Source organism: Patagioenas fasciata, chromosome Z, assembly GCF_037038585.1.
Source record: "Patagioenas fasciata isolate bPatFas1 chromosome Z, bPatFas1.hap1, whole genome shotgun sequence".
NCBI lineage: Eukaryota > Metazoa > Chordata > Aves > Columbiformes > Columbidae > Patagioenas > Patagioenas fasciata.
Window position 1 is genome coordinate 44,216,366 of NC_092560.1, and position 25,998 is coordinate 44,242,363.

A 25,998-nucleotide genomic window follows, 5' to 3' on the forward strand; every position below is an offset into this window, starting at 1 on the left:
AAGCATGCTTTTTCTTTACCAGTGCTGTCATGCAACAGCTCCATCTGCAGATTTTCCAGCTCTCTGCTACTAAGGACTCGCCCCTAAAAACAATTTGTCACCTAGCACCTGGGTAAATTTCTAGCATAACTTAATTAATAGGGGAAGAAAGAAAATATTTACAAAAGAAGAAAAGGGAAGAAGGCATTTACTGCTCCCATACTTATGCAGTAGTTTGCTAAGTAGTTCCCTTCAATCCAGTATGTAGCCCTAATGTACCTCCAATTTAGTCACAGTAGCACATGCTCCCATCTTCCCTCTTCTTCTGAAGGAAGTGATGCTGTAATTTCTTGTATATCTCACATCAGGAGCACCCAGAGACTTCCCTAATCTTTATGGGAACAACTGTGTGTGTAAAACTGAACATGTCAGAGAGCAGGCAGGGTGAAGCTTGCGATCATAAAGACTCCAAACCATTCTTTAGTGCTTCAACTACATAGAATGTCAACAGAAGCTCCAAAAACCCATCCAACAAACAGGTGGTAGCAACTACATTAATAGAAAGTAAATGATGCAATAAAAGGCAAAATCAAATATGATCAATGCAAGGATTTGTTGCACTGGTGAATCCTGGACTTTGCGTAGGTCTGTCAGTGGACACCCAAATCTCCATGTGCATTTGTCTCCCTTTCTTTCCAAACTACTCACACTTAGGGTTGGAAGGTGGAGCAGAGAGAGGGTGCAAAACTACTCTAGAAAAGAGGAAAAGGAGTCTGATCTTTAAGATTTAACAATGGCTGAATCATTAGAACAGAACAATAGCTGCTGCACCTGCTCGCAGCCAGCCTGAGCAATGTATTACTTGAAGTAGTGATAAAGCTGGACCAACAGATGTGACAGTAGAGCATAGGAGAACCCTGATATACTCAGTACCTTGGGGAGCAGGAAGAAATAATAATATAGAGGTTTCATTTCAAGAACTGAAGGCTTTTCTCCATCATCCAGACCTGTCTGGTTATTTACAGTACCACAAAAATAAAATGCTTTCAACCTGCGTACGGCAGAGATACAAAGAGAGACAGAAAATGCACAAGAGAGCAGACTCAGCTCTGTATCTGTTATCTGACAAGAGGGATACATAGTACACGTTCAGCCACAAGCCTAAGTACAGCTAGTGAGGGAGAAGCTGGTCCTTTTTTTGCAGGCTGCTGCAGTTCTTGTAGGTGAATAATCTTTTCTGGATGAAAACTAGGGAGTATATGTGAGCCTTTGCCCCATAACACACTCCATTTTTTATATGAACTCTATCATCCATTAGGTTGTCACCCACTTTTCCAGATCTCCATCATCCATAAGGTTGTCACCCATCTTTCCACATGTCCAGTAATGCCATGAGGCTCACATACTTTTTAAGACCTGAAGAATACAGAGACTAGAAACACTGCATAAATATTGTCCAAATGTGAGGAGCACATGTGCCAGATATGGCAGTTTCCACAAATGCAGCAGCTCTTGGATAAAGCTGCAAGGCTTTAATCTGTACCATTTACTACTGGATCCAGCTTTTTGTGATAAAAAGGACTACCATGTGCTCACAATCCCTCAAGCCTAAATGCAAAATGTCTAGATAACACTTCCACTTGTATTATACTTAATTTTCCACAAACCCAACAAGCAGAAGAAGCTATTTTGGCACTGAAAGCACAAGCAGCCTTGAGTAAATGTTTCAGCAAGACTCATGGTGAGGGAGAAGGTCAGATCATGCACTCAGCATGTGCCTAGCCCTTGCAGAAGCCTGGTGTACTGGATTAATCAGTCTAAGTTAAAGTCCAGTTTGCAAAACAAACCCTCCTCCCTCCCCAGCCATTGGCTACCTTTCTTTGAGGCGAACCCAGAGTTCGTTGAACTGTCGTGGTCTTTGCTTCTTCTGATGCTTCTTTTTTTTGTACTTCCTGTCTACCTTCTCCAGCATGTCAGTGTTGTCAGGGAGCAGCAGGTGAGGTGGGAGCCCTTCCTCCTCCTCTGTCTCTTCAGGGTGCGATGCCAGTGGGAGCTCCCAAGATGTGACATAGGGGCCATGTGCTGGTGATGACGATGAAAAGGCTAATAAGGTTTGGGTATGGTTTCTGTTGGAAGAAGGAGGGAACACAGATAATATTTGAAAAGGCTTTGAGGCAAAATCCTTGTACAGATCCCATTAAGGCACATATAAAACAGGTGTTTCTCCCTGACATATTGGCGGGATGCTTATTTCTCTGCCTGGTGTTCCTACTCCCTCTTTCTTAAGACAATATTCTGATCAAAATAGTTCTCTTTAATAAAAAAAAAGCTTCAGAAAAGAGGTAATTTGGAACTGAGGAAAGAACACAGTTTGGCTCAGCGTGGAATAATTCAGGGTATGAAAAACCTTGTGTATCTAGAAAGAGACAAAAAAGGAAATACCCTCAGAGGAAGTCACACCACACTCCTCCACCCTGATGCACTCCAGAACACAGATCAGATTATTCCCTTCAGCAATTCCTGCCCAAAGCCAACATGAGGGGCAGGGGATGGGACAGGGACAGGATGACTAAGGTACTCTAGCTGAAGGAGCCAGTCCTAGATCAACAGTTCTCACTGGTGGAGAAGGTAAGTAATAAACTAATCCACAGACTGTGGTCATGGCTTCAGAAATACATCTCTCAAATTAACATCTTTAAGGGAATAGCTTAATATACCATTAAGCAATACTTCGGGCCTTCCCATCTGCAGAAACTGGAAGAAGACTAGCTGTAGCAATGCCAAGTTCACCAGCATCTTATTTTCTCTTTCATGAAACCAGATGCACAGACCAGCAAATGCACAGCCTTTAAAAAACATCAGGTCATGGGACATGTCTGACACATAAGAAACCAGAGCTCAAATTCCTACTGTGGCATGGACTTCTAGTGTAAGCATTATACTGCATAAGCATAATCTGCAAAAGGAGACAATGCTGTCCTGCCAGTCAGAGCAGCACACTAAGGAAGAGAAAATGGTAGTTATGAAGGGTTATATCAGACAAGTATGGAGGGGAGAAGGCTGAGAAGTTGCAGCTCTCCCACAATGCAGAAGTGAGCTTTGCACACACTTATAGCAAGTAATGACGGAGTAAGAGTCAGGCCTTCAGCTGATCTGCACAGATCCTGTAGTAGGCTAGTCGCATTATCTGGAATTTCAAAACAGCTCCAGCAAGTGAGACTGCAGTAAGACAATGTACATGCACAAACTCACTCACAAGGCAAATTCTGGAAGCCCAAAGGATCTCTCTGTTGAGCCCTCAGAAAAAACTCTAGTGCTACGCTGACCTAGCTTCATGCAAAGGTGATGCATTGAAGAAACAATCAATCAGCTCCACCCTGATTACTCAAGCTCTGTTTCATTACATTTAGAGCAAGCAACACCTCCTCATCTATACTCCAAGGCAGGCAGTCTGCGGCCTCCTATCCACTCATGGCTTTGCTGGCGCACAGCTTTCCAATTGTTTAAAACAAAGCAATTCCCCTTTTTTACTTGTTCGTGAGCATCTTGGCAAACTCACAAACTCAGTCCACTCTGTGGATACACAGAGCACAACAGAGATATCTGACTGATCTTTATGGCTATTTCATAAAGAGAAGAGATGCAGCAGTCTTCTGTAACACAACAATATCAGAGACTGGCTTGGGCTGAAATTCAGAAAAGTAACAGATGACAACAGACCACTGTACAGAAAGCTGGCTTCAATCAGTGAAACCTTCCCAGAACCACAGTTTGTTTCCTTTCTGCCTTGCAATGGCATCAAAAGAAAGAGGTCCAGAAGGAGATGTGTTTTAGCATGGCTGCAGTTTTCAAGCCAGCCCATCACCATGAGCATATCTCTTTGATGGAGAATAAAGAAGCTGCATCCTGGAGAAGGAGAATGAAGTTGTGGACTGGAACATGAGGGAGAGAGTAGATGGGAAATGAAGGTAATTTGGTCTTATTTCCTGTAAGAAAAATCACAAACTGATAATGTGGTGAACTTTATGTGACAGAGACTGGCACAGAATGGGTCTTAGGCTATCAATCTCTTTCAAAATCCCTTACTACCTCTGAAGTGTCATGGCTCTCCTCCACAGCATCTTCAGCTCACTCTAAATCCGCCTTATAGAGTAACCTCCCAAGTTGTCTCCAGTGACCTGATTTGATCTCTTCTTATGGTTCCCTTTACCCCAGTTTCTCTTTACTTTGTCTGCTCCTTAATTATGCAAGTCACAGAGTGGGCACCAGCCCTTCCCTGAAGATTAAAGAGCCTTGCTGCCTGCAGCCTCCTCTACCAAACTAATGACCATACCACTCTGGAACTCAGCATTGCTACGAGCACAGCCAGAACGACCTCCATCCTGCATGGCCAGCCATTTATTCTGATATCTGCAGTGTCAGAACACTATTGACAACAGACACTCATACACACACACCCCTTTGCAACACTTCATGCAGATAATTCTTCCAGGGACAGACTAAGTAACTACAAGAAAAGGCACACAGATAAAAAAGCACATCTGTCATCCTCAAGGTCAGTTCCCTCTCCCAGCACAGCAGCTAAGGCAGGAGTCAGGAAGCATCTCAATTACAGCTGTGATTACGTGATGAATATTTATATATCTATATATATACATTCTAAAATGAGGAAAACCAGTTAAAGCCCAAAATAAGACAGTCGAGACTGAATGAACTTATGGCACCATTTATAAACTGTTCTTCATACTCCTGCATGGGTAGAGCACCACTTTTGCCTTCCTTGCTTTGCCTCCACACTCCACTATGGGCATTCATCCCCTTCCCCCTGCAGATGGGCAGGCCACATCAGGAAGCCCTGTCTGCAGCTGAAATTGTCTAACTGCTGATAGCACCCAGCAGTTTGCCTGTTAAAACATGCGTAATGACCCTGGGTCCTTCTGTGTTCCTACACACAGACATCTATAATATACCTCAGAAGGGACCTCCTGTTTAGCCAGAGCACAGGAAACAGCAGACTGGGCTTTTCCATGTCAGACTACCTGCCCATTGCTGGCAATTAGGGGTTGCATTCATGTACTTACGGGGATGAGTCTTGGCTCAGTTTGTTTCAGTGTATGTAGAGTTAATGATGTAGGACCGTGTCAAGAATCACAGCAAAAATATGACCTGCCTGAGTCTGAATCTCATGGTCTGAAAGCAGCAAAGTGGTGGCAAAGAGAAATGTGAAGCAACCAGAGTACAAGAAAAACATCTAGTAGTATTATTTTGCACCACACTGGGGAGCCCCTGGCACAGATCAAGACTCTGCACTGTACCCCCTGCACGAAAGGTGATTGTCCTGCCTGAGAGCTCTCTATCAGAAATGCTGGGGGGGGAGGGCGGGGGGGGGACAGAGATGAATGAAAGCAGTGAAGGACAGCATGCATGACAGAGGATAAAGAGGAACAGTATCATAATTGGGATCAAACCTTTTTTCCATTGTGGTCTTTTAGCAGTGACTATAATAAGTGTGGGGATAGTTCAGAGACACAAGAGCACATGTTCTGCAAGAGTCTGGAGAAGGGGAAACAAAGATTGCAGACCCTAAGCTGGTAGCAAGAAGTCCAGGAAGAGGTGAGTCAAGAGCACATGTAATTTTCAGTAGAGTGTGGAGGAAGAAATTATTTGGCATTCTGTTGTTACTGAAACCATGGAGGTGCATAAAGGACCCCATTGAGAGATAAAGGAGGCAGTAAGGATATATCCCCAAGGATATGCAAGATAATCAGAACAGCAAGTACCTTGGCTTAAAAATGCAGAAGAGAGCAGGGGACATGAGAGCAACCAGTAATGAGGACAAGCTTGCAAAGAGGCTGGTTGGACTCTGGACAGTCAGATCCCAGGCTGAGAGAAAATAATTACAGAGAATCAGAAACAGCAGTGTAAGAGAAAGAGTGTTAAAAGGCGGGGCAGTCAAACACTTAGAAGGGAGGAAAGAGGAGGCTTGAATCCTATGTGGCTTCCAGAGACAGCATTTAGATTTGATGAACCAAGCATGCAGTTTATGACTGTTAGTTTAAGAAATAAACACTTATGGGGGGAGGGGGGATTATTTTTATTTTATTTTTCAAAAAATCCCCAAGCAAAACACCAAAAAAACAAACCCAGATCAAATAAAATGCTGTTTCCAAACTGGCTCATGGAAGAGAAAAGTAAACTGCTGGGGAGGAGAGAGGGAGTTCAGCTTACTGTTAGGTACAGTTCCAGAAGCCACTACCTCTTCATGATTGTTTACAAACCCACCCTCTCAATGGCTGCTCAGCTAGATAAAAGCATGCATTACTTGTTGATGGCTTGTCCAGCTGGAGTGTGTTCTACCTCATACCCTTCTTTCCTCAAAACATCAATCACTGTGTTTTTACCCATGAAGTGACCTGCAATTGAGAGAAAAATGACATCAGAACTCCATGAGCACAGGGAAAGAGAGAGAACAACAACAAAGTCTTTCCTTATCACGAGGTGTTCTGCACTCAGAGTGGGCAGTGCTTTATCACTCCCCAACAGCATGCACCAGAAACACAGGATGTGTAATGAACTAACTTCCCAAGGTCACTTCAGTTACCACATTCTCCCTTTCTAGAATGCAGATGTGACTGAAATCGATCTGGTCCTGCAGGTTGTCACATTATCAGGCCACTGTAGATTTCTTGGGGCAATAAGAGATCACAGAATCATAGAATAGTTTGGGTTGGAAGGGACGGAGCAGTGTCTATAGCAAGTTCAGACTAGGTATCCATCTCATGTGGACAGTGTTGGATGAGCTGTGTCCCATCATCAGCAATGAAAAGAAGTCCCAAGGTGGTCAAAGCATACTTTCCTAAGCCAAGTCCTTTAAGAGGAAAGACACAAGACATAAAAATAAACAATCTATAAGGTGATCTATACTGTTAAAATATTTTTCCTCGTGCCAGTTTAAAAGCTTACAGCATCACACATTTCCAGAGTGAGCTACTGAATAAGCTGCTCACATCACACCATCAAGCGCACTACCTCCCATTGATCTTCAGTCACCCTTACTCAGAGCAGTGATTTAGGCTGGTATGTGGGAAATTACTGTAGCACATGGACAAATCCCATTTAAATCAGTCAATCTGCTTAAGTGATTTCCTGAAGCTGCCTTAATCTTCTTTTTAATTTGATGGAGTGGTAAGAATATAATTTATATCACAGTCATGTGTACAGGCCTTCATAGGGAGCCTTTGGTCATTGTCACCAGATGCAATGAGTTACATCTGCATGTGGAAGAAAGATGTGATAATATTGTGCAAAACAGAGCAGACCAAAATAATAGTTACGTGTAAAACAGATGCATACAAATATTATACAAATAGGCACGTGATATTAGATTATTCACAAGACACAATCAATCAGGAGCTGCTTAGGCTAGGTACATAAAAAGATTAGGAGATGTCAATGTTTGCTATCCAAGAGGTGGGCCACTCATGTTCCATGAGGTGGATCTGATCTGAGGTCCAGAGGGCATACAGGCTCAACCTGAGCTAGGTGCAAAATGAAAGACTCGTGAGGGCTTGAGGTACAGGACCCCCGCAGGAGCCTCTCTAAGTCAGCACTTCTGCCTCTTTTCTAGGAACTGTCACAGAAGGAACTTGCTGGTATGTGAGAGACCTAATGACCAAAAGCAACTGTAAAAAACATGGGAAATATTTACTCTCCAAGGTTTAACACCAAACAGCTATGCTGCAAAGGAGATTTTGCCCAAAGTCACATGACAGGGAGCAGGCCTCTATCACCTGTTTTCTATTTTAGCGTAACACACTTGAATGCCCCACAGAAGAAAAGCCCCAAGCCCTGTCCCATCAGAAAGCCTGCTCTTTTCTTTCTGTACATAGCCCTGCATTATCATCACACCACTAGGTGAAGAGATGCCTCTGAGAGGTCAGTTTACTCTGGCAGTGGCAAGGGAGCCACAAATCTCTACTCTTCTGTGTTGAAGTTCAAAGAGAGACTGAGAAGCTCTTGTATGCACCAGACCAACCATGCACTCTATTGGAGAGTAAATAAGACCCAAGCCTTTCATCTGCACAGAAAGGAGATGGCATGCAGGAACCACGAAAGGTGATGTGCTCAGACAACAATGCTGTTAGACAAATGTGCACATGCAGACTAGTCCACGCACTCAGACATGCATTTAGCATGCAGTGCAGCCACAAAACAGCACAAACAGTTCTAACCACTGGGGACAGCATAAAGAAGGATGTTTATCTCTTACTGGGCCAGGAGTGCTCAGATGGGTTTTTGATGCATTAAACTCTATGTATGGGTCACTGAAACCAATATTTTCAAGTATGTTTTAGTGGTACAGACTTAAAATTATTTCAAAACTTCCTGGAAATGCCCATGGCAATGATTATCTGCTATCATTCTTCTTAGATTGCTTTCAAGAATTATAGAGATAAATTCATATAATGTGCCCCAGAAGGTGAATGGGACCTCTGTAGGTGACTGGGTTTGAGTTACTGGCCTCTAAAAAAGGTATGACATGAGGCTGCTGACTATGCTACCCACAAACAAAAAAAAAAAGAAAAACTTCAGCAAAAATTATCACTTAACTAGAAGGCACAAAGGATAGCTCATCCCTCTCTATCTGCCTCTCATGGCAGGGTTCTTCTCTTTAGTAATCAAAGTATCCTCCAGTTGCAGTCTGAGAGCCAATAAACTCATGGAGAAAGGTTCAAAACTGCCAATGCTCCCTCAAAGGATGCAAACACAAGCAAAGGAGAACTCCTGATGGCCTGGAGAGCAGGGACATGCATGGAACAAGTCAGTCCCACAGGTATCTTCAGTGTGTGGCAGATCCAGCCAATGACATAGAGGGCCTGATTACTTTAGCGTCCATCAGCCCACGAAGTGGACAAAGTGATTCTTATTGACATCACGTACCTGACAAAGCTAAAATGAGTTCCCAGAAAACACAGCTCTTAGGACACAATGGCTAAGAATGGAGACATAGAAAGTACTCATCTTGTACCCCCAATCACAGTGTCCCCACAGGCAAGAACCTTTACAGAAGAATTCTCTTCATCCCACTGCATGGTCTATTACTCCCTGAAAAGACCTGAAATGGGTGAAACAGAAGCAAACCTGTGGAAAGAAAAGGATGCTCTTCCCTATCCCCAAATATCTACTTAGTTTAACATTTTGGCACAACAACAAGGGACAGCTCATGCTCTGTGAGTGACAGGCAAAGTCACACATACCAAAAAATGACATTTGGTGAGCAGAGAAAGATAACCCTAACCATGTCTTATGGGCAGAGCTTAGCAAGCCGTATTGGAGGCAGTTAAACCATAGCCAGCACAAATTCAGCTCCCAGCTTCATGTAACCAAGTTACTACCTATTACTTGTTCACAAAAGGTCCTGTGCAAAAACTGCAAGGGACTGCTGACAACACCAGCAGTTACAAACATTTCCAGCTGAGCACCATTGAAGAAACCTGTACTTGGTGCTCAGAAATGCAAGGGCAAATGTCATGACTTTGTCTCATGCATACACACATTTATATTTTTAGGTACATGTTGGGATGCAGAACATGGAGTCATTTCAACCCAGTTAGTAAAATTATGGAGGGGAAAAAGCTAGACAAAATATCTAATATTATCCAGAGCAAAAGAGGGAAAGTGGGTGATGCAATCAACTAAGTTACAGATTACTTTCCTTTAGATGCATGCTTTCTGTTCAAGAGGAAGACACTACCCCACCTAGAGTACTGCCTTCAGCTCTGAAGCCCTCAAAATAAAAAGGACATGGACGTGTTGGAGCAACTCCAGAGGGGGACCAGGAGATGATTAAAGGACTGGAGCACCTCTCCTGTGAAGACAGGCTGAGAGATCAGGAGTTGTTCAGCCTAGAGAAGGCTCCAGAGAGACTTTATAACAACCTTCAAGTACCTACGGGCGCCTACAAGAAAGCTGGAATGGGACATTTTACAAGGGCATGCAGTGCTAGGACAAGAGGTAGTGGCTTGAAACTGAAAGAGGATAGATTTAGATTAGATATAAGGAAGACATTCTTCACTATGAGGGTGGTGAGACCATGGAATAGGCTGCCCAGAGAAGTTGTGGATGCTCCATCCCTAGAAGTGTTCAAGGCCAGGCTGGATGGGGCTTTGAGCAACCTGGTCTAGTGGAAAGTATCCTTTGATGAGCAGGGGTGTTGGTAACAGATTTTCTCTAAGGTCCCTTCCAACACAAATCATTCTATGATTCTATGCTTTCAAGCGTGAACACTGTGCACCCAGGTGAGGTGAGATCGCACTTCACTTCTTGCAGAATCAGAGGAAGTCCTGTGGAGTTACACTAGATGATCCAAACAACATATGGAAAACATGGGTCATTGATGAAGTAGATGGGATTCACAATTTGCCACCTGAGCTAAAAGTTTCTCAAACAGAAAACATGTAATACTAAATCTAATAAAATCTTCTTATTTCTAAAAGTATTTCCTAGTCAGGGGAAGCTCAGGTACCAGAACATAAACCAAAGGACCAAGAGCATAGTACTCTCACAAAATTAATGCTACCAGTAGAAGGAAAGGACAAAAATTGAAGGGGATGAAGGTGGCCCTAGGGGTATTATAAGTCCATTTAAAGATCCCCCAAATTCACATCAAGTGCAGGAGTATAAGGATGTTGTATTACAAGGCTTCTGCCTGCAAGTAGGCCAAATCCCCTGCAAGCAGCCCTCCTATGCCTTCCAATTGTTTTGAGACTGCTGACTTCCAAATGTACTTCTTCCTGTGATTAACTGTTAAGATGAAATATTAATGAAATATTACTCCATAAACATTGAACTTGAGGTTTTACTTCACAGAAACCAGGACAAGTGTTTGTCTTCAAAAAACATTATTTCCTTCAAATCTTTCTTTTTTAAAATAAAGTATTTGTGGATCATATTTCACCATTCTCAAACCAAAGGGGAAAATGTGGTAGCAGGACTGTGGAACAGTGGCATTCTCTACACCGAACTACATAATTTCACTAGACATGGATAGACTCAATGACAGTGCCTCAGACCTGCATTAACTCAGAAGGAAACAAAAAATAACTTTCCATTTATTTGAAAGCTATGTGCCTTGCTAATTAACTCACATATATGGAATAAAATTATTTATTTTCCACATTTGTTTGTAACAGAATTATGAAATCCTTCTCAAAATTGTTGATGACGAAGGCCTTGCAGAACATGGGAAAAATTGCCTAGTATAGTACCACAGAAAAGAACCATACGAAATTACAATTTGCATAAGCCAAAATTAGAGTGTTTTAATTAGAGTGTTTTTCTTGTGAAAGACAGTAAGACACTCTTATCTACCAAGTTCTGACAAAACCTAGGTCTCTTAAATGTCTGACATGAGTATTTTTGCTCCTGGGGATTCCCATTTTTATCTTTGCACCAAGTAAAACCTCCTGATAACTTCACAAGTTGAAGTTAGAAAAAGCTTTTCCACTGATTAAAAGGCCACAGTTATAGCAAAGTTAACATAAGGACAATACTTACAACCCCATATCCTTATTTTGTACAAACAGAGTTAAAAGAAATAGCTTCTGTTCAGGCAGCCTTAGCCACTGGGGCCCTGTCTGCACTGAGAGTTTTCCACCATTGAAGCCTGAGGTTCATTAGGCAGGAAGACTCTCATGTAGGTGACTATGCTAGCAGCCAGCATTATATTACCGGTAAGGGAAGGAAATACCAGCGCTATGTGTGAGCTGCAGTATTTACAGCCACCTATGCTGCTGGGCCCACTCCTGTTCCACACCACTTCTTGCTTTCCAAAAGAAAGGTATTAAGGATTTCAAATCCCACTAGCTTAAAACATACATTACAAGATGAAAGTTTTCCTTCTGTAGCTGCCCAAAAAAGTTAGTGGGTAATGGGTAAATCCCAGGATCAATAAGAAGCTGATGGTCACCAGGCTGTCAGTACCTGAACAGAAAGAACACACAATTGTTTGAACTGGCTGATTTTGATGTTTGCACGAATATGCTGGAACAGAGATTTCTTCCTCTAATGCCCAAATGCAAAGCTTTCCTCATTTCATATGTCAGAGATGTCAGGAGGAATGCCCTTCATGTGAACCCTGGGGCTTTGGAAGTGAGTCCTGCCTCCACACAACATTATCTATCCCCTTTGGGGGTGGTTGTTCTAATAAACCCTGTCATTAGCATTCTGTAAGCTCAAAGAGGCTACTAAAATAAACAGTCTCAAAGCTGCTGGGTTGTATCTGGCATTCTCAGATTACAGAGGTACAGGCACACCTTCACGGACTTAGCCCTCCTCCCACACAAAGAGACTAAAATGATGCTGCATTCCAGAGACAGAAGAAACAAGTAAGCAATCAGCAATCCCTCAGTGCCCAGGGAGTTTTGTCCCACAAGACTCATTAAATCATTTAATCTGTTTTATCATTATAATCCAGCCACCTGCCCCTCCAGCCACCCCATTTTTGTCCTCTTCCAGAATCTGCCGAGATTAATCTTTTTACGTATTTTCATTAACTTCCTCAATACACACTTAAAATACTTCAATTAGGCATAGATAAATTCACATTCCCTGTGCACAGCCTTATCTCCAGTCCCCCATGTGCTGATGCCAGATTCAAAGTTTCCATGCTGGATTCTGAATTCCAGCTGAATTTCAAGGGTAAACTGATATCCCATTTACCTGGGCAACTTTCATACTCTGATGGCAGGTTATACAGGTATAAACAAGTACACAAGATGGACAGAGACATCCTGGGCTTAGCACTGTTGATTATTTTTACAAACATTGGTGACAGGCCCTTTTGCCAATCTTTTATTTTCCAGAGACAATAAATCTTGTTTCTCTTGCTCTACATGGAAACAGCACTACCTAACACGCCATTTAGGACAGAGACTCAGCACAATTCCAGTTTCTTCTGGAAATCTGTTTGGTTTTTTGTTTGGTTGTTTTTTTTGGTGTTTTTTTTTTTTGTTTGGGTTTTTTGGTTTTTTTTTTTGCTTGGTTCATTGGGTTTGGGTTGGTTTGTTTTTTGTTTTTTGTTTGTTTGTTTGTTTGTTTGTTTTGGGGGGTTGTTGTTGTTTGTTTGGTTTGGTTTGGTTTTTTTATGATGGAAGAGGCAAGGGAAAAAGGCATCAGATGCCAGTGGATCCAATGCACTTGGCACCTAAGGCGGACACAAAACTGACCAGTGCCCCACATCTCAAGGACTGCCTCAAAACACAGAGAAGTTGGAGGAAGCCATTTGGTGGACTATGGCAGACTCTAAGGTAACAATAGCATGTTCTCTGTTTCCCTTGTCTAGATGGCTAAGACACACCCATTCTGAGGTCAGACAGGGTCAATTATGCTTCTACAATGACATCCAAATCCTTCTTCATCATGTTGTTAGATCACATGATCTGAGAGTGAATTTTAGTTTAGCAAGTATCAGTTGACTCAGTTGTTAGGAGGAAGACAATTAAGATCTGGAGCTCTAAGCTGGATTGCTAATCTGGATATTGGTTCATCAGCGTGATCATAACAATTCTTCTTTCTGGGAGGTCTTGCATGGCGGGGAGGCGAGTAAAGCATGGGGAGGGAAAAAAAAAAAAACAAACAACACCAAACACACACCTAACAAACACCAAAACAGCCAATCCGTAGAGGTTTGAATCCATTCGGTCTGAGTAAATAAACATATTAATTATTTCCTTTAGGAGTTACAAGAAATAGTAGCTGAAGAAGTTTTCACCATCATTTTTCTTCTCTCAGTGTTAGTGGTGGCTTGCCAACATCCATTATACTTTAAAGCCTCAGAATGATGCTTTTTTTCAGGAGAAGGAAAGAAAAAAGAGCTCTGAGAGAAAAAGGAATTTGCCCATGTTTACATGATTAAGAGGACCATCTTCTGAAGTCATCTCATCAGCCAGTGTCTCTCAGTGAAGTCAGTCATTTCATCCACAAGGGTATAAGGCATCTTAGATCCTTCTGTACATCTTATTCATGATCTGGCACTTCTGGAGTTTCTTAGCTGTTCAAAAACACAGGAGAGACTAGAGGGAATTTAAACTTGACTCCTAGAAACTCTGGCTTCACTCGAGGCTTTGCCTGTCATAATGGAGTCAGGATCTCTTGTCACTAAGTATACTTCCTCCTGCATAATGGGGAAAAACAAAACAAAAACACACGCAAACCCCCAAACAAAAACACACACAAACCCCCAAACAAAGACACACACAAACCCCACCACTGTGGTATTTTTTCTTTTCTCTCTTATTCTTTAGACTCTTCAACAGAAACCATAATCAAGCTAAGCATGGCTTGTTTGCCTTATCCTGGAATAAAAGTGACCATGCAGAAGGAAGCCCATCTAGAGTTGAATGTGTTGTGAGAAACATCAAGATAAAAAAAAGGAATGCTTCTATTGATACCTCAACAGTAAAATGTAGACTAGACAAATGTCACCCAGTGCTGAAGTGGGCAGAAGACCTGATGGCAAAGGATATGGAAAACGCCAAGGTACTCGGTGCCATTGTCACCTTCTTTACTGGTAAAAATCAGCCTTCAGGAATCTCAGGTTCCTATGACTAGAGGGAAAGTCAAGGGCCAAGAAAGTTCACCATGAGTGGAGAAGGATCAGAATAAGGAATATCCAAAGAGATCCGAGATGTACAAGTTCCATTAGGATAGAACCAGAGGAACTGTGGGAGCTTGCCAATGTCACTGTGAAGCCACGCTTAATCATCTTTAAAAGGTTGTGGCAATTGGGGAAGGTCCTGGAAGAAAGCAAGTATCACTCCTATCTTCAAGAAGTGCACAAAGAAGCATCTGTGTTAGTAACAGAATCAATTTTACAAGATGTTCCCTTCTGGAACAGGTGCAAAACTGATCTATGCAATGCAAAACTGATTTATCCTTTGCATATTGTGTTTTACCTAATACGGGATTTGAGTATATTCTTATCAACCCAGCATTTATCTTAGCCCAAATATGCCTAGAATGAGAAGAAATATACACAGTATCTCTGGAAATTAAGCTAGTCAGCAGTTATGCAATTATAGAGTAGTGCACATGTGCAGTACCCAAAGGTGAAAAGGACAGAAGCGATGAAGACTACTTACTTCATCCTGAAGACCCCCTGAAAGACCACCAGGGGACACTGCGCATGATCAGAGTAATTCCAAGGTGTTGCAATCGATGTTGCAATAAATGTTGAGTAACTATTACATATTCTAATGATCCTAAATGAATATATGAATATGTATGTGAATGGACTGTATAAATATTGTGCAACTTAAACTGACCGCTGAAGCCAGCTTTGGGTGCGAACCCCTGGTTTCCCAGCGCTGAAATAAAGCACCGCATATAACTATGCCCGTGGTTATGTATCCTGATTGCTAACATCTGGGGAACCAAAAACTGATCAGCTACACCTCTTTTCCTGGGGAAGATGGAGCAAATTATCCTGCAAATCATTTCCAAATAGGTTAGGCATAAGCAGATGATTTGGCCTGGTCTGTATGGATTTATGATGAGGAAATCTTGGCTCATGAAGCTCAAGAAACCAAGTCTTGCACCTGAGCAGGAATAGCTCCAGGCACCAGGATAGGCTGGGCACCAACTGGCTGAAGAGCAGCTTGGCAGAAAAGGTTGTAGTGTCCTGGTGGTCATTAAGTTGACCTTGATCAACAATGTGACTTTGTGGCAAAGAGGCCACTGGCCTCCTGGGCTGCTCTAGGAGAAGCATTGCCAGCAGACTGAGGGAGGTGATCCTTCCCTCCTCCTCTACCCTGGTGACATACATTTGGGTTCAGTGTCTAGTTCTGAGATTGCCAGTTCAAAAGAGATGTGGACACACTGGAGATAGTCCAGCAAAGGGCCACAAAGAAGATGAACAATAAGAGCATGCAAGGAGAGGCTAAGAGGCCTGGGACTGTTCAGCCTAAAGAAGAAAAGGCTCACAGAGGAGCTGACCAAGGGAAGCCTGTTGATGTGATCTTTTTGTATTTCAGTAAACCCTTTGATACTGTCTCTCACAGCATCCTCCTGGACAAGACGTACAGAATACAGCTGCATAAACACACAATGCAGTGGGTGAGCAATCAGCTGATGAGCTGGGCTCAAAGGGTTCTAGTAAATGTGATTATGTCAGGCTGGTGACCAGTCACTAGCAGGGTTCCTCAGGGATCCATCTTAGAGGCAGCACTCTTCAATGTCTTCATAAATGACTTAGACACAGGACTTGAGGGAATACTAAGTAAGTTTGCTGATGACACAGAATTGGGAGGAGCTGTTGACACTCTTGAGGGCAGAGAGGCCCTGCACAGGCATCTAGACATATTGGAGAACTGGGAAATCACCAACCGCATGAAATTTAACAAGGGCAAGTGCCAGATTTTGCACCTGGGACACAGCAACCCTGGCTGTACATACAGACCGGGGGACAAGATGCTGGAATGCAGCTCTGCAGAGAGGGATCTGGGGCTTCTGGTCGATGGCAAGTTGAACATGAGCCAACAGTGTGCCCTGGCAGATAAGAGGGCCACCCATGTCCTGGGGTGCAACAAGCACAGCATTGCCAGCCAGGTGAGGGAGGTGATTGTGTCACTCTGCTCTGCACTGGTGAGGCCTCACCAGAAGCACTGTGTGTAGTTCTGGGTGTCACAGGATAAAAAGGATATTAAGATACTGGAGAGTGTCCATAAGAGGGCTACAAAGTTGGTGAAGGGTTTGGAGGGGAAGCCAGACGAGGAGCAGCTAAAGTCACTTGGTTTGTTTAGCCTGGAGAAGAGGAGTCTCAGAGGAGAACTCAGGCTGCAGCTTCTTCACAAGGGGAGGAGGAAGGGTAGGCACTGATCTCTTCTCTCTGGTGCCCAATGACAGAACCTGAGGGAATGGCAGAAAGATGTGCCCAGAAGGCTTAGATTGGAGGCTCTACGTTCTTCACCTAGAGGGTGGTATGGTAGAGCACTAGAACAGTCTCCCCAGGAAGGCAGTCACAGCCCCAACTTGTCAGTAGAGGAGACCAGACAACATCCTCAGACACGTGGTGTGAACTGTGGGGTTGTCCTGTGCAGGGACAGGAGTTGGACTTGATGATCCTTGTGGGTCACTTTCAACTCAGGACATTCTATGATTCTAAACTTCCTTTATCTCACTCCACGAGTTTCCTTAGTCTACTGATTCTCTCCCCCATCGGACCAAGGGGCAGAGGGAGTGAGTGGCTGGGTGCTCTTAAGTTGCTGACTGGGGTTAAACACAAATTGATATACAGGAAATTTCATTTAAGAAGCAGCTTCTTTACTGTGAGAGTGGTTAAACACTGGAACAGATTATTCAGAGAGGTTCTCGAGTCTCCATCCTTGCAGATACTCAGAACCTGGCCAGACTCAGTCCTAACAGAAATGCTCTATATGATCCTGCTCTGACCATGGGATGGACCAGATGATCTCCAGACTCAATTATCCTATGATTCTGTGAATGTTTAGCCAGAAGGCAGCACCTTTGTGAGATCTGTAAAAGTGGTAAAACTCCACAGCACAGGAAGACAATGCAGCCCTCTGTATGGCAATGTGCATCTCTTGGACAAACAGGAAACCTAGTGTTTTGTGAAGGGGTTTCGTTAGAAGGAGATATGTTGTTGAATTAGTCAGGCCCAAAGGAATCTCAAGGCCACTTCAAGAAGCTGAGAACAGAATCTGCTGTGAGAAAGAGGGGCGTTTCTTCATTAACAGGGCCTCAGCATGGCGTGAGTCGTCGGACCTATCATCGGTGGGGCTCCAGCGTGTGGACTGCCCATGACGTTCATTTAGCGAATCCATGCTTGGAGCGTGGATTCGTGATTAGAGAATAGTTGCGTATATAAGGAGACATGTCTCTGTAATAAATGGCTTTTGCGTGATTCACATTGAATCGGAGTGCTGAGTCCTTTATCGTTCCAACAAATGGTGACCCCGACGTGATACTCCGAACGGCGTCTCACTAAGGTCGGGGAAAAGCCTGGAGCGGCCCAGCCGGAGGCGGCTCAGCTGGACTGAGAGCCGGGCGGAGACGTACGGACGTTTCGCGGATAAATTTTGTTGAAGAAGGCCCCGGGAAAGGTGAGCGGCTGGGAGCAGGAGGAGGGAAGAGTGAAGTTATGGGGCAGAATATATCCTCTGAGGAAGAAGCTATAGTTAAAATCCTCCTGCATATTCTCTCTATGACAGGACTTAAATATGAAGAAAGTAACATACGTAGACTGTTGGTTTGTTGTAGAACTAACGGCTACCCGACAGAAGCTGAGAAAGCTTTTAAAATTGAACTTTGGGACGATATAGAGCAGAAATTATGGGATAAGGTTAGCGACGGAGATAAAGAAGCTAAATCATTAGCGACTACATGGAAGCTTATAATTTCCACCTTAAAAGAATTTAAGGCTGAGTGGGCTGCGGTTACTGGAATTTTTGCAGCGTTACAGCCTGATAAGAACTCTAAAAGTAACTGTGAAGCTTATCCAGTTCGTGTTTTCGATACCCTCCTTACTCCATCCCCTGTTGTGCCTTCAGCACCCCCGATGATACAACAGTCTGGGGCGGAGGGAGGAAAATTACCGAGTGGATGGCCTCCTGTACCATCACACAACCCTGGAGAGACCAAGAAGTCCAACGAACTGGAGTCAGATAATTTGTCAAAAGGACTGGTGAAAGTTGAGAATGCTAAAGTCGTAAATAAGTGTAATATCAATTCTTTTACTGATTTGTGTCCGCCTTCACCGCTTTCTATCCTTCTAACTCCTACAAGAGAACAGAAGGAGCCGCCGGATAAGAACTGGGTAAAAGAACTGTGTGAAAGATCAGATCAGCTATTAGCGAGTGAATCTAACAGTCAGCAATATCAAGCTATGAGAGAGGTGCCTGAAACCAACAAAGCAGCCAAATCGTTTGCAACTATTAATCAGGGTCCCAATGAGAATTACATGCAATTTATTGACCACCTTCAAGAGACCATCAATAAGCAGGTTGAAAACTTAGAAGTTAAGGAAGCACTGGTGTTGAAATTAGCAGTAGAGAATGCTAATGTTTGCTATCAGCATGTTATTTGCGAGTTTTACAGTACATATTAGGTGTTCCTGTGTACCGTCTCTCTGAAAATCAAGCAGCTTGTCAGGAATGTGAGTTAATTGTTTCACTAGTTGTTTTTAAGTGTGCCATAAAACCTTCTGCCTGCTCTTCCCACTCAGGCTGCAAGCAGCCCTTTGCTTCCCCCCCGCCTCCCCCCCCGCCCCTTCAAGGTTTTTACTTGCAAGATGGGGTCAGGAATGATTGTTTTCAGTTGTGTTCCTGAAAAATCGGTATTGGGAGGTGTTTTAAAACATAGAAAAGCACTCGGACAAGAAATCATTAAATCTTTTCAGACAGTTTTACAGGCAGGGCGATTTGAAGCTGAGAGAGACTTAACTGATAACACACAGGTCAGAAAACTTGTTAAAGTCTGCAAGATGCTTTCCTTATTAACCTGTTTTCTTTGTGGGTATCTGTTTTAGAATGTTGCAATTTTGATAGGTCTTTGTTACATGGTACGATAAGTTCACAGTCTGTTAAATCATGAGATTCCGTTGACTCAAAATGTGCATTTTGTGATAATACAGAAGAACATGAGTAGTTTAGTTCTTTACTGCATGAATGTGATGTCTATCCCTGTTTCTCTATTAGGACGGGATGTGTTAGGACAACTAGGAGCAACTCTGGTGACAAAACAACAGCATTTCTAGAAGCGGCCATTGATGATGGGCGACCAGTACTTAAATTACAGTGGAAAAATGATGATCCAGTATGGGTAAATCAATGGCCGCTCAGTAAAGAAAAACTCGCCCATGTCAAAGAGCTAGTACAGGAACAGCTTGAAAAAGGGCATTTAGAGACGTCTACAAGTCCCTGGAATACTCCTGTGTTTACTATTCAGAAAAAATCAAAGAAATGGAGGTTGTTACATGATCTTCGAAAAATTAATGATACCATGGAAGACATGGGAGCATTACAGCCGGGATTACCATCCCCTGTCATGATTCCAGAAAATTGGCAGATCTTAATAATTGACTTGAAAGATTGTTTTTTCACCATTGCTTTGCATCCTGATGACTGTAAACGTTCTGCATTTTCCATAAATTCTGTAAATAAGGCTGAACCTGCAAAAAGGTATCAATGGGTAGTTTTGCCACAGGGAATGAAAAATTCCCCAACTATGTGTCAAATTTATGTAGCTTGGGCCTTGCAATCAATCAGAAAATCTCATCCTGATTTAGTGATTTACCACTACATGGATGACATATTAATAGCTGGGGAAATTTTTTCGACTGATTTGTTGATAAATGAAGTATCTGATACATTGCAGCATAGAGGATTGCAAATTGCTCCAGAAAAGGTACAAATTCAACCAGCATGGAAATATCTTGGTTGGGAAATTTCTCAGTCCACAGTGAAACCTCAGAAAATAGTATGTCGGCCTGTCATTCAATCCTTAAATGATGTGCAGAAACTAGTGGGTGATCTGAATTGGGTCCGGACCATTTGTGGGATCACTAATGAGGATTTAGCTCCAATTGTAAAACTGCTAAAAGAGGATAGTGACATTAGCTCTCCTAGAACGTTTACTGCTGAGGCGGATGCTGCTCTGAAAAAGATTATGTCCAAACTTGTAAAAGCTTTCAGCCATAGGTGGAACCCAGATTATGTAATCAGACTACTAACTGTACACAATACTAACTATCCTTTTGCTCTCATAATGCAATGGACAACTGGTAAGGAGCCATTAAAGATCTTAGAGTGGGTGTTTTTGCATTTTCGACTCAAACGAACCATTACAACCAGGGTTGAGGTCTTTGCTCAGCTTATAATGAAAGGTAGGCAGAGAATAGTCGAAATTTCAGGGGCTGAGCCTGCATATATCATTGTTCCCCTCATTTCAGAATATTTCCAGTGGGCTTTGCAGAACTCCTTACCTTTTCAGATTGCGTTATTAGATTCTCAAGCCTTAATTAAGACATTTTCCCCTCCACACAAGTTAATGTCAGTTTTGAATATGGGATCAATGGAGGAGGGTCCCCCTCTTCTCTCAGAATTTCCTGTTAAAGGACCCACAGTGTTCACTGACGCAGGGGGTAAAATGCAGAAGGCAGCAATTACATGGAAAACAGATGGAAAATGGCACGATGTGATACTAACTGACCTGAAAGGATCAACTCAGCATTTGGAACTCAGGGCTGTAATAGAAGTGTTTATCAGATTTGCTCATAGCCCAGTGAATATTGTTTGCGATTCTTTGTATGTGGTAGGTGTGGTAGCTCGCATTGAAAGATCATTGCTCAAAGAGGTTCAGGATGCACAACTGATGTCTTTGTTCAAGCAACTATGGTTGTTGGTCGAAGAGAGACAACACCGATACTTCATAACACATATCCATAGTCATCTGACAATTCAAGGCGATTTAGCTGAAGGAAACCGCCGAGCTGATTTTCTTGTATCTCCTGCCTGGGTTCCACCTCCAGTAGATAGGTTTGGGCAAGCAGTATGCTCTCATAGTTTCCTCCATCAGTCTGCTCAGGTCTTACAGCGGCAATTTTCATTGTCCGAAAGTGAAGCCTGAGGTATTGTTAAAAGTTGTGCAGATTGTCAGCACATCTCAGTAGGGCTGGGTGCAGGAGTCAATCCAAGAGGATTAGGAGCCTTGGAATTGTGGCAAATGGACGTTACACATGTCCCTGAATTTGGCAGGCTGAAGTATGTGCATATGTCTATTGATACATATTCTTTCGCCATATGGGCCACTGCTCAGACTGGTGAAACTAGTTCACATGTGCAACGACATTTACGTTCTGCTTTTGTAGCTTTGGGAGTTCCTGCACAGGTCAAGACAGACAACACACCTGGTTATATCGCCAAAGCTACTGCCACCTTTTTTCAATTGTGGGGTGTTAAGCACATTACAGGGATACCAAATTCTCCTACTGGTCAGGCCTTGGTAGAAAGGATGAATTGAATTCTCAAGCATCAGCTTGACAAACAAAAAGGGGGAACTGACTGTACTACTCCACATGACAGACTAAGCAAAGCATTATATGTCTTGAACTTTTTACGCCTTCCGCAAGGGTTCGACATTCCACCTATGATTCGTCATGGAACAAGCTTAAAAGGACACTTGACAGACCTTAGAGAAAATCAATGTCAGGTCAAAATACGCAATGGAGTTACTGGTGAATGGGAGGGTCCTTTCCAATTAATAACTTGGGGAAAGGGTTATGCTTGTGTCATTACAGACCAAGGATCAAAATGGATTCCTGCGAAATGGATCAAGCCATGGCTGAATAAAGACAACTAAGATTCGACAGATGCAGAAGGACAGGAGGGAGATAAGTTGTGAGAATTGTCTCAAATGTAAACCATGAATTCTTATTCAGTGTTATAGATGCTCCTAGACCCAGTGGTCTAAAAGCTTATTAGTAAACAGATAAGGTACCTTCCATAGAGAATGCTAATTTGAACAGATAGTAAGAGTTCCAAAAGGGTGATATTACAATTAGATAATCTATGCATAGATAAGGTAAAAGTATAAGATATTTCTACCATGGTAACCTAATTTAGCAACTAGTAAGGTTTTAAAAGAGATATTAAGATTAAGCTATAGATCTTTTAAATAGGTTAATATAAGTTTTAAGATATTAATTCAATAATTAGCATATGAATAGGTTAATATAAGTTTTACGATATTAAGTCAATAATTAGCATATGCTGATGGTATTAAGTACGTTACTCTATAAACTGCGCAGTTATAGATCTTTTAAGAATTTAAGAGAATATATTGTATTAAGTTGTCTGACTATTCTAAAATAGTGCGTTGGTAAGGTTGTCATAAGTAGAATTAAGGTTTTATATATGATATGAAGGTTTGAGTATAAGCAGATAGTTGTTTAATCTTATTAAGTAAGGTTTAGCTACATTATATGTAATTGTAGTTATGTTGTTAATCACGTGTCCTATGTTGCAGTGTATTTCAAAGACGATACAGCATGCTGTTTAAGGGGCCTGACTAGTTCAAGAACAAAAAGGGGGAATTGTGAAGGGGTTTCGTTAGAAGGAGATATGTTGTTGAATTAGTCAGGCCCAAAGGAATCTCAAGGCCACTTCAAGAAGCTGAGAACAGAATCTGCTGTGAGAAAGAGGGGCGTTTCTTCATTAACAGGGCCTCAGCATGGCGTGAGTCGTCGGACCTATCATCGGTGGGGCTCCAGCGTGTGGACTGCCCATGACGTCCCTTTAGCGAATCCATGCTTGGAGCGTGGATTCGTGATTAGAGAATAGTTGCGTATATAAGGAATGTGTCTGTAATAAATGGCTTTTGCGTGATTCACATTGAATCGGAGTGCTGAGTCCTTTATCGTTCCAACAGTGTTTTCCAGCTGGATGACCACAGAATCACATGTGCCATCATCTACTTCAGCTTAGCATTCAGATCCTGAACACTCCACTTACAGATCAGAGAAATTAAAAATGCCTATAGAGGCAAGAGGGCTTGTGAAAAATTACATCTGGCTTTGCTTCACAAGTTCTTCCACAGGCAACATAAAATTTCACTCATAACTGTAGTGCTGCCATACAAAAAGGCCTATCCACAATTAAGATAAAATTCTTATTGAATCTACTGGAACACTACTGGCATTACCATCTTTCTATTCCCATACTTCCCTCTAATTCCCTCAAACAGACTTATTTTAGCTTGAAGTTTTCCATGTTTGCACTTTGGTCAGAAGCAAAGGTTTTGGATGGTGTCACCAAAATCTATTATTTTTTGGCTCTCTACTTTTGTGCAAGCCTAAACTACCTCCAAACAAAAACAGTTCTAGAAATGAGTTCTGACTGTGAAATATTTTCAGTGGACTATACAGGGAGCTTGTCTGATTTGTTAAAATGCAGTAAAAACACATAATATGCTGGATCTAATGATCACATCTATTACAGTCCAAATTACCACATCTAATTCCATGTAAGAAACGAACATCTACAGCCACATAGCTCTATAAGCTACCTGAAAGAGTAGCTTAAGACCTGGAAAGAGACAGGGTGCTCTCTTCTGCATAATGTATTACATATCACTCCACTTGGAATATAAAATAAAACAATCTTTTCTGATTTTCCCACATCTAAAATAAAAATACAAAAGGTACTTTAAATAACAAGACTATGTATTTGTAATATTGCAATCACCCACAAATCACGACCTTGTTCAGATATAATTATAAAAGTGTTTTCTCAATTGTGTTTGGTTAACTGAATTTTCCTTACAAAAAGCATAACCCTTTTAAAAATAAACAACACAGGGCGAAAAAAATATGGAAAGAAACAACTAAAAGTCTTCTCCATCTTTTAACCTGCAGACCCTTTGATATCCTACTACCATTTAAACACAGCCTCATCCTGCAGTTTATCAGCCACTGCTGAATTTTCACTTTTTTTCACTGGTGGCCAGAAGAACAAAAAACACAGCAGTGATGATTTAGTCCCATTTCTATAGCCTGTCCTTTTCTCTTCTTCCTCTATAGCTCATTCTAACCTGTCTTGTGTGAGCACTTTTCCAGAACCCTCTGCTTGAGTACAATACTCAAGCAATGCGCAAAACTGAACACAGGCCATTTGTTCATCTTCACTGCTTGCCTGCATAAAATAAATCTTCCCACATAATTATCTATCACATACCACAAAAGGCTGAGTTACCTTGCTGGAAAAGAAAAGCCTGCACTCATATTTGTAATGGGCACTCAGAAAACCTCAGAACTGTGTAGAAATTGATTTGTTTTCTGCTTTATATTCTGTGATGTTACTTCTCATTTAGACAATTAATATGAAACAAACAAACAAACAAAACACCACCAAACCAAACCAAAAAACATGCAGTCAAAAGTCAAACAAGGGGATAATGAGGAATTGTCCTGCTAAAAGCAGGAGGCTGGTGCACTGTCCTTTGAGCAGAGCTATTTGGAAGAGCAGATGAGACCAGAGGCTGGACTGGTATAAGAGCCAGAGTATAATTAGAGATTTCAAAGTCAATGTAGAGTCCCCAAAGAAGACAGAGAACCTGTCTGGTTTCAAAAGTATGACTGAAAAGCACATTTTGTGTTTGGAGATCAAGCCATGTCCATATAAGCCAGAGATCAAGGGTGTTCTTATGCACCTGAGGCTCCAGGCAGTGCTGTAGGATAGCAGTGTTGGGTGAACCCTAACTCTGCTGTACTGGAAGAGGCAATCAGGGAACAAGGGGACAACTGAGAAAAGGAAAATAAGAGGAAGGAGGAAAGCAAGAATCTAGAAAGCCTGGGAAAGTCTTTAGGACTGACATGAAGATTGAGAAAAAGAGAGAATGGGAAGGACAGAGGTGTGTCCTGCTCCTGCCGTGCTCTGGGTTCTGGGGCAGACCTGTGCACACGAATGACAATGAAGACAGCCTGGGGCAGAAGAGTGGGAGTAAAAGGAAATGGATGGGAGATAAATAATACAAAAGCATCTCAAAGACACAGGAATTCTCCAGTGCAGCTGCTGGGATGCAGGTATGTGTGCAAGCAGGGGAAGAAGCTCTCTTCTCTCAGAGGATCCTGCTTCTGGGATAGGGCAAACTCAGAATGACACTCGCATCCACATTCATCCATTTGCACAGGCTGCTAATTGCTCAGTTGTGACCCAGGTACTGGAGCCCCAACATCTGTGACTAGCTTCTTGACAGAAGACTAGTTACCTGCAACTGATGCCACTGGTACTCATGGCTGACATACACGCCAGTCAAGAACATCAGTCTAGCAGCAAAAACTGCAATCAGAACAATATCAGGAGTTGAGTGCAGCAATGCTCTGGTCTCAGTTTACATGACATGACCAAAATCTACATAACTTGCACCTGCATCACTGTCCTTCATGACAGGGAGTTGCACAGAGCAGTGATATTGCAGGAAGATAGCACATTACAATCTTCATACATG

General features: G+C 42.4%; 1 protein-coding gene across 6 annotated transcripts in view; it reads right to left on the reverse strand.

Moving 5' to 3' along the window:
• Positions 1–25,998, reverse strand: part of TRABD2A (TraB domain containing 2A) — a 122,453-nt gene that overhangs the window by 30,983 nt on the left and 65,472 nt on the right. For all 6 annotated transcript variants that reach the window (XM_071802195.1, XM_071802194.1, XM_071802192.1 and 3 more), the window contains 2 exons: positions 6,302–6,392; positions 1,854–2,105 (listed from right to left, as the gene is read on the reverse strand). In XM_071802195.1, coding sequence (XP_071658296.1) covers positions 1,854–2,105; positions 6,302–6,392 — 343 coding nt within the window. The remainder of the gene's footprint in view (positions 1–1,853; positions 2,106–6,301; positions 6,393–25,998) is intronic.